At 38.6% G+C, this 16,537-nt stretch overlaps 1 protein-coding gene across 3 annotated transcripts in view; it reads right to left on the bottom strand.

The window, feature by feature from the left end:
- Positions 1–16,537, bottom strand: part of LOC120795326 (palmitoyltransferase ZDHHC14-like) — a 45,884-nt gene that overhangs the window by 23,831 nt on the left and 5,516 nt on the right. For all 3 annotated transcript variants that reach the window (XM_040137160.1, XM_040137163.1, XM_040137161.1), the window contains exon 3: positions 7,862–8,022. In XM_040137160.1, the coding sequence (XP_039993094.1) occupies positions 7,862–8,022 (161 nt within the window). The remainder of the gene's footprint in view (positions 1–7,861; positions 8,023–16,537) is intronic.

Genomic DNA, 16,537 nt, shown 5'->3' with positions numbered 1-16,537 from the left:
TAAATGTATAGCTTTGCTTATAAAATCCAACACAGTTTATAATATTTGGAGCAGTCTGAATAGGGCTAGCATTACAAGCAGCCACTTCTGACTTTGAGGCAAGTAACAGAACCAAAACACAAAACAGAGCGGTAGTTAAATTTTACTGAAATACAAAACCAAAGTGAATATTCAAAGTAATTATCGGCAGACAGCTGTAAGGAGGTGGTGGATATAAACAATAAAAACACAAAGCCAATCCTGACATAATTCACAAATGATGTGAAATCTCATGATAAATGATGTCACTTTTAATTGGTAAATCTACCCCAGGGTTTTATTCTTTGGTATGTGAGACCAGATGTGATTCTATGAAATGAGGTGAACTGTATTCTATCCAGAGCAAGGCAATCTTGTGCTGAATGTCTTCTGCTTCAGACTGTGTACTTTGTAACTCTTGACTGAACTGGACAAGGCTTTGGCCAAGACCATGAGGACTCAATTCAATAGTCTGGGTACAGAGTTGTTACATCTGTTTTAGTGAAGGATGACAACAAGAAAGAAGGCATGGCCAGGTATTGGACTAAGCTAGAATATAGCAGCAGAGACAGGCACACACAGCTGCTGCTTCAACCTGGACTTCTCACTGGATAATTAATCCTGATGAGATCCACAGGGAGATAGGAAGCCAGGGCAAAAACACAGAGATAACCTATTGAAAATAATTACCATAGCTGTTATTAGTCACATGTTAATGCCTTTATTATTATCTAAAATGAGCCATGTATGAGAGCATACACTCACAGCTTTCCTGCCTATAAATGTTTTCAACTGAAGTGCATTAAGATGAAAGATGTGTGTGTGTGTGTGTGTGTGTGTTTGTGTGTGAGCACGAGACATAGGAAGCATAATGGATGAAAGAAGAGAGTGAATAATCAGCATATTGGGTCAATCTAGGCCAGTCTAATTACTCCACAACAAGTTTATTTTGTTTGTGACAGCTCTATTCCTGTCCCATGCAGCTCCATCATCCAATGACTATTATTTCTTTATCTCTGTCCTTTTAATTTACATGTCACTGTATGCCTGGAGACTAGCAAAGAATGAACAGAGACCGAGAAGAAAGAAAGAACAGAAAAGAAAGTTATTTAGCTCAGGTACCTTCAAGAGTATAAAATAGCTCTTTGCAGCACACATGATCAAAATGACATAAATGGTATATTGTAGGAGAAGCCTTAAATTGTCAGGGGTGTGGATAAACCCAAGACTATGTTACACGCCACTGTCCTGGATGATGGGGGTTTTGTGAGTAGATGCTCAATGTAGAAAGCTTCCTTTCAGCAGGGAAATCAAAGATAATGGTGAGTACAAGCATTACCTGATACTTAGACTTTTTAATTGCCATTGGGGATTAAAACACAACTGGCAGATTCTGCAAGTTTCTTCTGCACCTTTAACATAATTCTACTTATTATTAATTTAGTCATCCACTCTTTTTCTCACCCTTTTATACCTACTTCCATGTAGTTTCTGTCTGTCTCTGTGTCATGTTCAACTGTGTTAAACTCTTCCTCCCACAAATGTAGAAGTTGAGATCTCAAGCGGCTTAGTAATAGAGGCTCTTTCCACTGGCTGCACACCTATTACCTATTATGCCGCCAATAAGTCAATGAAATCAAACATGAATGTGACCCCAGGTGGTTAGCTACACTGAGAAGGGACAGAGAAGGGAGGAAGCTAGTCACAGTAGACGTTTCAGCACCAGCATGAATTAGGATTGGGACATCATTCAAAACGAGGTATCAAGTCAAACTTTACTTTAACAGGACAGACATTGTAGCACTATGTCAAACAGACATACAGTATATTGTCATGCCAGGGGCAAAGGGGGCTTAATCATGAGTTAAACAGACTGTGCTTCTGATATACCCGGTCATTGCAAGGCTATATCTGGAACGTATCGGTGTATTCTGACTGATTTATTTATCATTTTTAATTTCTAGAGTTGGAGCCCAACAGTGGCTCAGAAGCAATACAGCCGAGTGAACTGCATTATCTGTGATGATTAATTTAAACTGGGGCCAGCGTTTTGATGTTTAATGGCATTAACAGTGCAGCGGTCAGCATTTAAAGGACACAAATGCCGAGATGGAAATAAGTAGCCACCTCTAACATCTTGTGTTGTTCAAGACATGGCTTTTAATCAAAAGAGCCTTAGTTTATTCATGGTATTGGGTCAAATTTGCCTCCAGCCAAAGCAAAGTCAGCACTGCAAGCAGACATACAAGGTGTTAAAATCTTACAAGCTTGTTTGCAGAGTCTTATCGCTGCAGGGAGAGGAAGCTGTATCTAATGTGATTAAGCTAGCTCTCATCTTAGAGAATGGCTCAAGCTGGTCTCTCTCTGGTAATGGGCTGTGTGCTTTGAGTTTGGCATCTGAATTAACTTTCTGGCAAGGACACTGACAAAGGCAGTCCCAACAAAGCATTTCAACCAAAAATGATAAAAACAAAGTAATCGAACCGCGTACCGTTCAGAGAAGGGGGTATTGTGTGGGCCTGGTGATAAAGAATGTTGTAACAAATATGTTTAATTGCTTTGCCCCTGAAAGATAAAGGAATAAAATTTGATCATGAAAGAAAAATTGTATGTGATTAGACAACCCCTAAAAAAACCTATTATGTTTGGTTTGTAACTTTGATAAACGCTTGACCCTGGTACCTCCGCAATGCCGCTGTTGTCTGTCAGGCTGCGATTGTCTGAACAGGCCTATAGAAGATGCCAGCAATGCAACAGAGGAAATATTTTTAAAATTAAAAATCAAAAGAGGCTAATAAATGGCAATGGAGAGCAAAAGAGCATAAATAAGTTTGAAAAAAAAAATACAAATTTCATTTTGTAATATCAACATTTAATAGGGATTCCAATAACAGTCTTTAAACTTCCACTAAGATTTTTAATGCCATAATTTAAAGGTATAGTATCATCACCACACCGAATCACTTATCTCTGGCTGCAACAGCAGCAGGGTGTCCGGCTTTTTTCCCCTCAGCAAGGCTCAAGCTTCATACAAACAGCATACTTTACACAATCTTCAGTTTATTATGATGTTAGTGAAAAGAGTCAGGGGAACACCAATAACAGTGGTAGGGTGACATCCAACATTCCAAGCACAAAGGTCTTTGGCAGGGCATAATACTCTGTGAGGTGAATCATACTTCTACTATGCCACTGTTTTCATCCCACACATACTAAGACATGGAAATATCCCTGGCTTTACTTCACATGCATGAGCCTCTATTCAGATTTACCCACAAAAAACGTAATGTCATGGAAAGCCTAAATGTCATTGTATCCTCTACTGATGTGCCCATCCTTCCTCCAGCAGCCTGGGCTCTAAATCTTCCAAAATCTATTCCCCCTGCTGGCAGCTTTGGAAAAAACTGTGAAGCTGTCCTGAAATTCACCAGCTAGCTTGGCCCATATTAGGTGGAAGGAAGCAAACAGGCAGCTCTGACCATCTTTTATTCCAATATTAGTGCTTTAGAGAGTCTTTTGGATTTGGCATGTGGCAGCTGAACTGTGCCAGCCTGTCTAGTCCTGACATATTGAGCAGGCAGGCAGACATGCAGACATCAAATGTGGCACACTGACAAGAAATCAACTCTTGTCTCAATTTCAAGCTGGGATAAACAAAAAGCTGTGCTACCTTTCTTGACCTTACACTTTTTCCCTGACCCTTTTAGGTGTACGTGTTACTTCTGCTGCATTAGGAGTACACTATAGAGTCACAGGATACTGAAGATGACATATACAGTATTATGTCTCATATGTTTTTCATATATTTCTACCTGTGCAAATATGCCACACTTGATTTTGTTTGAGGTGGGATTTACTTCAGGCCATGCATTCAACTTCGTTCTCAAAGATAAAGGCAGACAGCAGAGATATCTGCTCACAATGACAGCAGAGGCCTAGCTCTCAGCTTTCCCTCCTGAAGTACAGGGTGGATGAGAGACCTTGATGTCTCATAATGTACTAACATTAGGTCCTCTGTTGTTTAGTCAACAGATCAATAGGAGTGGTGTTGGAACTTGAGCCTTGTAGCATTTGGACTTCAAACATCATCAAATATTTATGAGGCTGCTGCTAAATTACAAAATTCCTTGGGCTACTGGTGGCTGGGGTATTTAAGGATTTTCGTTTTAATTAAGATAGCTACATGCTTACATACTTTACACATGCACAAGATAGATGAAAAATATAGTGAAGAGGTAGTTTGTCATTTGCAACACTCAATAAATGTTAGTTATATCTTCTAATTAGGATTTTTATGGAAAATTTTATTTGAGATGAATGTATGGCACTTAAGTAAATGGAGTGAGCAAGTGCTATACATCAAATTGCAAATCAAATAAAACAGCAACTGAGCATATGGGAAATGAAGCATGAAATGGTAAAGAGCCATTACATTATGGCAAAACTGAAATGTGAAAAAGTTACCCATGCTCGCTAAGCCTGTCAGCTGCTTTCTTATTATCAGTGTCTGCACAGTTACATAAGGACATATTGGTTAAAAAAAGAAGTTCTGAATAAAAATGGACGAGAGCTGTCTCGGTCAGAAGAGAAAAAAATTCAAGGAATGAGTCCTGTTGTAAGTAAGAGAGGAGGAGATGGAGAAGAGAAATAAGGAGCACTGACATCAGAATGCATGTACAAACACACAACCAAAATGAATATATAAACATGGGGAGTGAAAGCAGATATTGTGAACTATTTCACAACTTCAGAATGCATTTAAATCACTGCTTCAAGACAAAAGAGCCAAGAGCAAATACAAGTGGTGAAAACCGAGTGAGGAAGAGAGACAGAGACAGGCTAACTGTGTTCTCTTGGAAGACATTGTGAGACTGGTTGGTGTTAGGGCTTGGGATAGGGTTGGAAGATCAAGCTAAGAGCTTACAGATGTGCTACTAATGTCTTGCATGTCAGTCTGCCACGCCATGGCTAGAACCAAATAGCAAAGCAGTGCACAAGTCTGGACGAAGCAACCAGAGAAAGCAAGCAAGGATGAACGGTGTTTGAAAATTTGGAAATACAGAGCAATGGGGTTTGTTTGTAGAGAGAGACTGTAAAGACTGACAGAGTCTGAACGAAAGGAAGAGAAAGCAGAAAGAAAGCAGCATGGGGCAGTGAGAAACTCTATGAGGAAAATGCACTTTAACAAAGATTTTCTACCTTTTTACAAGCTGTGGGAAAAGGCAGCGACCTTTACCTCTCAGTAACTTAAATCTATCATTCCACACTGAAAGATATAAACCACCTTAAGTATTTATGTATGTGTGTGTGTGTGTGTGTGTGTGTGTGTGTGTGTGTGTGTGTGTGTCTGTGTGTGTGTATGTGTATAAAATCCTTGTACTATTACAAGCCAGGTTCTTTCAAATGGAAGACAATGGTACCCATAATGGCACTGACACAAAAGCAGTCTATTAGTCTCCTGGCAGCATCACAACTGCCATGGGATGTGGATCTTTCAGGGAAACACGACCAAGACTTAGGGGCATTGCAACCACAAGCTATTCTAGTATTCAAACAATCTAAACATAATTAGTCTAAACATTAATCTAAACATTTTCTTGGAAGTGAAAATTAAGGTGAACACTGCCAAAATTTTGTGGCCATGCAATTACACATTGGTCAAAGTGGAACATGGAAGTGGTGATCCAAAAATCTTCTGAATGATTAAAATAGATAGTTTGAGTAATAATTTTGGTATTAACTTTATTTTTTCACTACAAAGTGGCATTAGATAATGGTGTAACTGGGCTTGTTTAAAAATCGGTATGACTGCGTGTTTTAGTGATGCCCTGTGGATTCTACTCCAAAGCTGTGTTAATGCCCTGTGGCCACATATATCAGCAAATAAGCTGGGAAAAATACTACTATACTACTATAGTAGCAAAATACTACTATAATCAATAGAAATATAGGCCAAAACTACCTGTGCACACACAGATGTGGGTACAGGCAACCAACAACATGACACCAATCATTTGTCTGTAAACAACAGATTCCAGGTTAGAAATTGTCAATTGCTATGCGTGGAAATGCATTGAACAAAAGCTAACTGGGATGAATTGATGGTAGAGGGGGGGCAGAGTGGTATTTGGGTCAACAATGTTCATATTTTCAGCCTTTAATTTTTTATACTCTGAAAAAATGCTTGCCAATACAACATGGTACTTTTGCACAGTGCTGTTTCAGCCCATTGCTCCGAGCTTTTTATACTTAACCTTCCCTACAAAAGCTTTTAAGTCTCCTAATGAGATTAATTAAGCCATTCCAGAGTTTGTTTAATGAGGCCCCAGTGGCCTGAAGCACAGAAAGGCCCATCACTGGGAAACAGAAGCTTTACATTTCAAATAAAAGACCAAAACTTTAAAGGGGATTTTGAAAAAAGGGCTTGGAAAGTTAAACCTTGGAGCAAAGTGGTAATAATCTATTTAGCTACGGGGAAGCAGGACACTGTTGGAGACTGGTGAGTCAGTCCTGCAACTGACTGGCGAGTAACTAAACTGGATCTATTACCAGAGTAAATTTTAGCATGAAATACCCTTGAGTACGACACTCCCTCCCTCATCTGAAAGGGTCCTTTAAGTAGCTGACTGCACTCTAACTAAACATCTTTATGGGGGGCCCATTCAGTTTCTCAACTCGTAAATGAATTTTACTGCTTTGTTATTGCGTTTAACATTTGTTTTGATTAATTAATAGCAAGCAGAAGTTTGATAGCTTGATTTAACATAAAAAGCATTAAAACACATTTAAAATCACTTCAGACCTTACCATTAACGCAGATGCTGAATGCAACACCTGTCCATTATCCATGAGATATCTCAAATACAGAGTAATCTGTACAGTAAAGGAAGCCTTGAATGGTTATTGTCAGCTATTCATCCTTCTGAAATTGGTAATAACATACTCAGCAACATCTAAAGAGGGGCTGTATCCAGATATTGTATTGCTTGCATTGATGCTTTTATATTTAAAAAAAAAAAAAAAAAACGTACTGATTTCTTTAAACGTGATGAAATATAATGTGAAACAAAGAGACAGCTGTGAGTTTCATGAACAGACTGAAACCACATTACAAACTGCAGTCTTGGCTGATTCTGACTCATGGGAAACTATCATCATTGCTGCCATGCTGGTAATTCAGTTACTCCATATCAAGTGGTTCCTAATAATCCAACAGTTTTACCTTTCATATCATAAATTATATTCTGAAGTTATCAAAATGCAATTAATGAGCCAGGTAATATGTCAAATGGGGCCCTTGGATAATTTTGAGCAAAATAAAGAGATCAAAGGCCATTTGGTCAAAGCAGCACCAATAATTCACCTCAGCCTAAATGCAGGGTGCCTTTAAAGTCAGTGGAAGCATGATCCCCATTTCCTTGGCTACACAGACAAACTCCACACACACCAGCCAGATAATCTAGGCACTCTGTATAGGAGGTTGTAAAGACACACAAGCTCCTGTGGATCAGTACCATGCATAGAGGCTTACTAAGAGAAAGATAAAGTATCTAAAATAGAGGTAACCATAAACTCAGGCAGGGATTAAGAGAAAGGAATGAATGGAGGGATTATAACAAGATATACAAAAAAGACACCTCTTTGACATACTAAACAAAGGACCAACTGAATATGGTTTAGTGATAGGAGAAACAGGGTCGGTCAAGTACATGCAGTATCCACGGACCTCCTGAGAAAAAAGATGGGGAGAAGCACAAAAACGCAATTGCAGAAAAGAAGTTCAATAATGGGTTTTATATCCAAATTTTATACCTAAAATCATTTACTTAGAGTGTAGTCTTACCTATTTGCCTCTCAAGATCAGCTGCTTCATCTGGGGTGGCCCTGGGCAGCACCCCTGGGTCACTGAAGCTTGTTCTCAGCAGTGTCCCCAATACAAACAGAAACAGCACACCTCCTATGACTGGGATGGCCGGGGTCAACTGAAGTGCCAGGAACCGACAACTGGTAGGGGCAGAAGAGATGGAGAGAAAAGGATAAATAAGCAACGAACAAACAAGAAACACAGGGTTTTGTCTTACTGGGGATGCTTAGCTGAGTAGTAAAAACGCGAGAGTACAAATAGTCAGGGTCTTGGGGCATTACTGGACAAATATCATCTGATGGCCTGAAGGGCACATGTCTGTCTGTACTCATATACAAACCACTCTTCTTAATATAAACATTATTACACACCACTGATGCCTGTACAGGCAACACTGGATGGCAGTTGAGACAAGCCCTCAAGTTTAGGAAGTGGTAATATTGGCGACTTGTTGCTTAATGACCAGTATGTCTATGTATCCCCTTAACAGACAAACAGATGCACACAAGGGTCAGTCCCCCGTGTTGTAATCTGCTCTAATGAGGCAATTTAGCATAATCCCATTAAATATACAACGGTGCAGGTGGTTATTACAGTAATCACATTTAGTCCCACGGAAGTGGCGCACAGGCTGCCACATCGCATTTCATTTGCTAGTCTCTGGTCTACTGGAATTGATTTGGGGTCAGCAAAGACGGGCCATTCCAGACAAGGGAAACTAAATGAACATGTGGCAACAATATATTTTTGAGGGATGCTGTTGAGGAATGTCAAACAGTACTGCGAGTTGAGCCAAGGTTTTCAATAAAATCTGTGTATATACAAAGGCTTTTGTTCATCTGTTTAGATATTTAAACAAATGTACCATATGCAAACAGATTCTGTAAATCACACCTTTAAGTATCTATTCTTTTTTATTTACTGATAATATATCGAATGAAATGCTTTTTGTAAACTGGCTTTCATTGGAGGAGATTTTAGAGTGAATGTACAAAAAAGAAATTCTGAAAACTTTGCATCAGGTCATTCCCAAAATGGCTTTTAGTAGAGGTACAGGTGATTTGTTATTCTACGCCCTACATTACTGACTCTTGCAGAGGAAGCACCATTTGTTGCCAAGATGCTAAATAACACTGAAAAAAAAAAGTTATTTTAAAATCAATGCAGAGAAACCATGACTCTATATCATTAAAAAAATGAGGTTGTTTAAATGACACTGATTGCTATAGTAAAGTGACAGTGATCAACTATTGGGATACAACATTCAACCAGATTGTTTTTCAAACAACAACAGATTGTTGTTTAAAGATTACGGCAAACGCAATAAAAAATGTTAAATGATTTACAGAAATGTCAAACCATATAGCCCCACTTTTGATTTATGAAGGCACTACGAATTTGTTTTCTAACAAAATGTACAATAGGTTGTTGATGAACATTATATAACTACAACACCATCACACCAGCCTTCAGATGGTAACACCTTGGGAGGGGAGTTACATCCGCTGATCTATGCCAGCACCAGTTAATCTGATAAACCAAGCCAAACTATATTTAGGTTTGCCATGTTGGGTCCTTCCAATGATAAAGGATGGGGAGAATGTAAATATGGACTTAAAGCATTATTTATTTACTTAATTTGCTGGTCTGTGCTAACTGGAGTTCTAGCATCATCTGCACACACTCTCTGCTTTCACATGAACCGCTGTAGGTGACTACCCCTCAGCCATGGGAAAAGGTCAGCCAACATATGGCACCTTGGCAAAGACCACAAAACCTGCAAATTTTTAATTTTATATTTTTTATAAGATATAACTTGCCTGTGAGCTGCGTAAGCCAGTTCATTTTGGTGTGGTTCTTCTGTGAGAAGAATCTATCAACTATCTAGCACAACTAGATGAGAGGCTCTGGGTGAGATAAATGACCATATCTGAATCAGACGCATGCTGTACTTATGCCTTTCTGAATAACGTTTGAGCTGTGATGCCCCATCTGAGTGGACACTGGCCAGTCCTCTCGGTCTCTACATCTGGAGTGAGACTGAACTAAGCAAAAAACACTGGGATGTCTGGGACATCAGCAGGGGGCTCCAGGCAGGACAACATTGCACAGCACAAACATTTCTCTAGTTCAACACTTGCCTGGAGTTCCCACGGTCATCATTCTGGATGCTGACTATGTCCAAATACAGTATACACAACTTATGTTAGACACTTGATAAGGGGACATAAATCGTATAGCCCTCAGTGCTTTGTGATTCTCCCTCAGCCTCAGGCTTCAGAACCAGGCAGGCAGGAGACACACCATCCAGCACTGTGTCCTGAGATTGTAATCTAATACAGGACATATTCCTATCTCTGGCTGGTGCAGTGCTGCAGACAGTCTTTCTGCTTATAATCTTCCAAATCAGAATGTCACTGTTTAAAGCTCTGTTGCTACTGCCTAGCAAAATACTTTCACTGCAAACACTAAAGTACCAGTTGAACAAATCTGCTGGACTGCTCTTTGTCTTATATTATTAATTAATGAATAATTTATACTACTCTGCAGTCATGATGATATAACCAAATAAATATTAGGCTATATTATCTCATATTATGATGTCTTGGTAATGTAGATTATACAAACAAGGAAAAACTGTCCAAGAAATTTGTTCAATACTTCAATTCATATGCTGAATCACTGAAAACATTTTTATTTTGCTTCAACATCTAGAGACAAAACAAATAACAAAAGAATACTAGCAGCTTTCTTACCATTTAAGCAGTGCTGAGAGGACAATTCCTTAAGAAATGCTAAAAGGAGATGACTACTCTAGTCATGCAGGGTGAGAGCTCAGTTCTGTTTTCTTGTGTGGTGGCTTAAGTGCATGAAAAATGTATCATCATCACATAGCAAACACAACTGACCCAGCTAAATTAAGTTAAATGCAAAAATCCACACTGCAACATGTAGGATTTCTCTTTTAAAACATTCATTGTGATTGTGATATATTTTTTTTCTGAGCAAACTAGTTCTGCCGACCAAAATATCTGGAGATCTCTTTTGTGTATCCCAGAAGGGGAGATCTAAAGAAAAACGGGCATTATCTTTTAATATAATTAGCTATAAGAGCTGACAGCTGAGTACCCAGCTTCATTTTACAAATTCAAGAAAGATTTTTAATAATCAATAATAAATAACAAAAAAATAGTAAGTAGTAATAGTGTGCAGCTTGCTGCTATCTATCTGCATTTGCCCCTGGAAAGCAGAAAGTTTAAAAGTCTGATGTCATTACCTGGCATATTATCATCTACCCATTCAATGCGTCCTCTATTCTGCCTGATTTGTCACACATCACATTAATGAATCCACGAATTAAAGGTGCTAATAGGAAATCACTACAGTTGTAAAAAGCTTCAATGAGGGTGCTACATCTGTAACAATTAACCCAAAGCCAAGATTTGAATGGTTTTTAAGTAATCAATGAGAACCTCATGCTCCCCACTGAAAACTCAAATTTTCACAAAGGTCATTTAGAGCTACAAAACCATAGAATTGTGTGAACACACTGAATCTGGGTTTCTCTAGAGGGAAAACCATAACATGCGGATTTGTACTCTCTCCCATGAAAATATTACTATATTTCAAAACTTGTCATCTGGCAAGTGGTGATGGAGATGGCTGACAGAGCAGCACAAACCACTGCCTCTTTCCCCAGAAGACATGTCTCAATGTGTTGGACATCATGAACATAATGAAAAGGCAGTCATGTATGATAGAATGTGACAGGTCGGCAGAAACAGAGATTGAACATTGAAACCATTAGAGGGGGAGGATGGATGCAACCTGCCTGTGCTATAGACATGGATCAATAGAAATACGTGGACAAGCTGGAGGTAGGCAACATCGTGCCTGGTTTAAATTCCCCCTGAAGACAATGTCCCAGAAATCGGTTTTGATCAGTCACTGAACATAAGCAGTAAAGACCATGAGCAATTTCAACAAGCATGTTTTCTGTTAAGGACTGTAAAGAGAGGATAATGAAAAGGAATCAGGCTTTTCTAAAGTTACCTCTTCCTTTCCCTTTTAGTTTGATACCAAATCTTATATTTAACTGGGACTTTAGGGCCTTTGTTGCCATGGAGACGGACAGTATCCAATGTCAGACATGGTAAATTTCAAAAGGGAATGTGGTTACCCTGGAAACAGCCACATGGGTGAGCTGAAGCCTCCAAGGAAGGAACTCCCCTCCCAAAAAAAACAAAACAAAAAAACAAAGACACTCAACAAAATGTAAACAGTTAGAGGAAATTTATTACAATCTTTTAATGTCTAAACAAACCATATGGTTGATGAGGATGAAGACTGAATAACTGTTTGATTTGGTCCAGAAATAGTACAAAGAAATCTGAGTTGAGGAGTCTGGTAGAGGATGTCCTTATATATGTTCTATTCTTGGCAAAGTTTTATATTTCTTAAGTTTTTCAGCCTCCAGGACAGTAAATATGTGGACTTGAGACATGGGTTTGTATTCTACCCTGAACACATTTATTAAGCTTAAACACATCCATATGGAAAACATAACTTTGAATCCATCCTGCTTGGTAGAGGAAATAGTTCATTTTCATTGCTGCTCATTCAAAACTGAGAGGAAAGAATCCTAAAACAATCTCTGTATGTCATATATAAGCTGTAGAGACTAGGGCTAATACTCCATACAGTAACAAAACAGAAATTTGGGCTCTTCCAACTAGTACACCATACCCTACGTAGCCACTGCGCAGATTACAATACAGTCTGAGAAGTCAAATATATCATTTACTTAAATGGGTTCGTCTGAAATAAACTTAACCAAACATTCAGAATATAAATTTTACAAAATAAACTTTGTCAAGACTATCTTTCAACCCACCGAAATCCCTGGAGCAACAGGCTAACAAAAACAGCCTTGTTGGTCAATCAAAGCAAGCAATGCTGAAGCTGTGTACCACAATGGCTGGTACGAAACAAGTGTAAGACAAGACATTGACTGTAAAGCCAAGGTCTGGGATGACTGCTCTTTGAGAGTTTGTACTCATAATTACTCACCAACAGGTAACCCATTTATGAAAGTGTACAGCTTGACTGTCAAAGTCAGTGTGAATTACTCAACCAATGAAGCCAATGCAATAAAGCTTTGGTAGCTAATTCCTAGGGCAAACACCATAATGATTTATGGTTAATGCATCTGCAAGTGATATAAGTGCATGTCCCTGTAGAGCATAGAGTGGCATAATACACAATGAGCAATGACTTTAACCAGAGGATGGTTACAAGCTTTCAGATAGCAGTAAGCAGCAGCATGACGTGTTCTGTTGACATAAGGAAAACCTAATGTTTGCTTTGTAATCAAATAAGGAATGTTCATTGCTTCATTCTTTCATTCCACTGGAGGGATATTGCTATTGGGGTGGAGAAGTAAAAGAGGAAGCTACACGTGGTAGTTACACATTTGAGCCTGATGCACAGAAAATTGAGAAGATTAAATTATGTAATACTGGTTTTGGTTTTGAATTCCCCAGCCCAATTAAAGCAGCTATATTATAATGTACAAAAAATTGTAATTGAATAAGAAGAGAATATCTCCATTAAGATAAAGTTTCTTTTAAGCATCATTAAATTGGCCTTTGTAGCACCTGCCTAGAAAGGTTGGAACAGGTCATTAAACTCCAATTATCAGTCATAACAGTCTTTAGACTTCACCTTGTTCCCTTTAAACCCAACTTTTTACTTTAACTTTAAGAGTTCCTTGACTTTAATGTTAGGTTCCTAGCTTTAGAAAAAGTGACACACACTGGAATATTATCTTATGTTATCATCATATCTATGCAAAAGCTATGTTGCTGCACATGGAAAGGTGTTTGGGATTGATTTTATCTTTTACTGTCATAAACCCATCTTGACACTGTCAAATGTTCTCATACAATGAGTAGGCCATTTACTAAATTAAATTTGATGTGGCCAAGCTTTGACCTAATGTACCAAATAAAGAGACAATAGTCTATTAACCAATTAAAAAAAATCTAATGTTTGAAAATTGTACACCAATTTAAATTTAAGAAAAGTTAATCCATGCACAATCTCATAAAAACAAAACATATTAACTTTACTCTCTTTCCCTAAGACAGCCAGAGAGCCAACCATTTGATCCTTGCATAAATCAACGAAGTTGTTGCATTTTTTATGCTTAAATAATGCCATAAAGCAAGTTTTTTATTCATTCCAGTTTACAACTTGTTCCTATATACTTATACTAGCAAATAGCATGTCAATCAGAGCAAAAAATGTAATTATCTAAATTCATAGATGTATTATCTGGTATAAATTTAATATATTTAACTTCTGTGCAGGCTTTTATCATGACATAGAAATGACATAAAATCTACTAGTACTGTCACCCTGGTAAATCTTGTATTATAGTTCTTTTTCCAGAATTTATGCTCTCTTTGTAGCTCAATAGGGTCTCCCGAGGTTTCCAAATTCATTTGCCTCCCAAAAGGTGTGCTAACCTCAACAAATAATCCAATCCAAATTACTGTTATCACATTTCCCACTGAATCCTTTTGTGGTGCCAACCATTTTTTCAAAACAAAACTGGGAGTTAATCTTGGGGGGCTTTCATTTCCGCTGGATGCAACCATGTGACAGTTTGCTTCACTCAGCACTGTTCACTGGCTGTCCTTTCAGTGTCACCTGAGATAAATCGCACCCTCCCACTTTTGAGGGCAATCAATATGCTGTGATCTCGAAAAAATAAGTCATTTTTTACATCATCCATCCTCCAACACACACAGTATCTGGGTCTGTAATTCTCCTCAGTACTAGCTTGAGAAGAGGTATAGTTTATCCAGAGATCTTATTCAAAACTGATGCAGTACCAAATATGTGAATATGATTAAAATGTGCTTAACGTGTGCTAAAAGGCATTTAAAGCACTTGGCTTTGGGGCCTTTCATTCTGAGGTATCATTACTCATCTGGGCTACATGGATACAAGGCTTGGTCAGCTTTGCATTTTATTACATTTTGATTGCTTTAGATGGCAGGCAAGGGCAGAACATGAACCTCCTCGTAGCTGTAGGCCAAGTCATTTGTCAATGAAACAACTGAACATGACATGCTTTTGCAAATGGTTACATTTTTGCCCAGGCTACTTCATGGAATCGTAATTTCTTTCCACCTTTCAGACAGATGTCAGTAGGGCACAGCACAGCCCCAGAGGACTGCAGTGGTCATTTATGCGTATGAGAAGCCTCCAAATTTGCTAGCATAACCTTCCAACCAACATGTGCCAAGCACTCAATTACCCCTGGCACAGGGAGTGGATGTGCTAGCACAGGAAAGCTGTGTGACAAACAGAGGGTGCAGGGTCGATTGAAGGCTTGGAGCTAGTCAGGGAGAGGAATCACACTACAAAAAGCAAACAGTTGGACATGATTCCTGGTTTCAGTGAGCCTAGGTGACAGATCTGCCTCTTGCTTCTAAAGCAAAACAGACAGTGGCAATAAAGTGTCTAACAGAATGTCCTACAAGGAATTAAAGTCACATCCAAAACATATTCACTTCTGACCTAGATCTGGCTAGCTGATATTTATACATGATTAAACAGTCAAGTACTACATGTCCATCGTCCTTGTTTACCGACCTGAAAAAGGAGTACATTGTAGCAAAATCGGCGTGCTCTTATGCTGTCCTTATGTTTGAAAAGTTGTATTTCTTCTATTCAGTTAAATGTAAGCCAGTGAAACCAAATCAGGTCTCTCAGCTTGGCTTGAGAGGAATGCTTTTCTTGTCTTGGGAAACCATTTCTACCATGGGTGTGACTGTTCAAATTATGTGGACAGAGACTCTTTCGCAATTGTTTGCCTTACGAGACTCTAAAAGCTGACTTATTATTTTGCCCAAGCATGCAGCAAACCTACTTGCTATTCTTCTGGAGTATTGCGCTGAACTAACATAGTGCAAGAAAGAAAGGAGCACCATTTCACTGATTTGCCTATATCAAATTGTAACAACAGGAGAGCCAGAAGATCGCATGCTTGAGAAGGGTCTTGAGAGCTATTGTATTCTCTGAATGAAGCAGGCATATAGTGCCTATAGGGTATTTCATGGGGTTACAGTGTTTTCTTTCTATTCACAAGAAGAGATGGCCAAGGACCACTTCTAAGGAACTTGACCTTGACCTACTTGTCCATTTACAATGTTCTTAATAGGCCACTCTATTAAACCTGTGGACAAACATAATTACAAAATTAAAGTGGTATTGTTCAATTAAAATATCTGAGCATGATTCTTTTCAACAGCTTCTAAGGAATCTGAGCTACCGGGATTACCTGCTAGTGCAAATGGTGATGAGAGATTAGGAGATAGTTTATCACAAGACTAAACATCAATTTTTGGGATGATCTACATGACAACTGTTGAAATAGCCTACACACTGATCTAAATAAAAGTGAGAAGGCACACTTTGTTGTGTAGATTAAAAAGAACTCAGACAAGTCTCTGGTCTGAACCAACTGAGCAATTACACAATATGACTTATTTCTTCCAGTGTTTCTCACTGTTCTGTGTCTTAGTGTTCTGTAGCCTTGTTAGTTTTTAAGTCTGTCTGTATGCTGTAATTTTATTTTATAAT

Source organism: Xiphias gladius, chromosome 10 (genome assembly GCF_016859285.1).
Source record: "Xiphias gladius isolate SHS-SW01 ecotype Sanya breed wild chromosome 10, ASM1685928v1, whole genome shotgun sequence".
NCBI lineage: Eukaryota > Metazoa > Chordata > Actinopteri > Istiophoriformes > Xiphiidae > Xiphias > Xiphias gladius.
The sequence above is the reverse complement of the archived record's forward strand: the minus strand, read 5'-3'. Positions and strand labels throughout refer to the sequence as shown.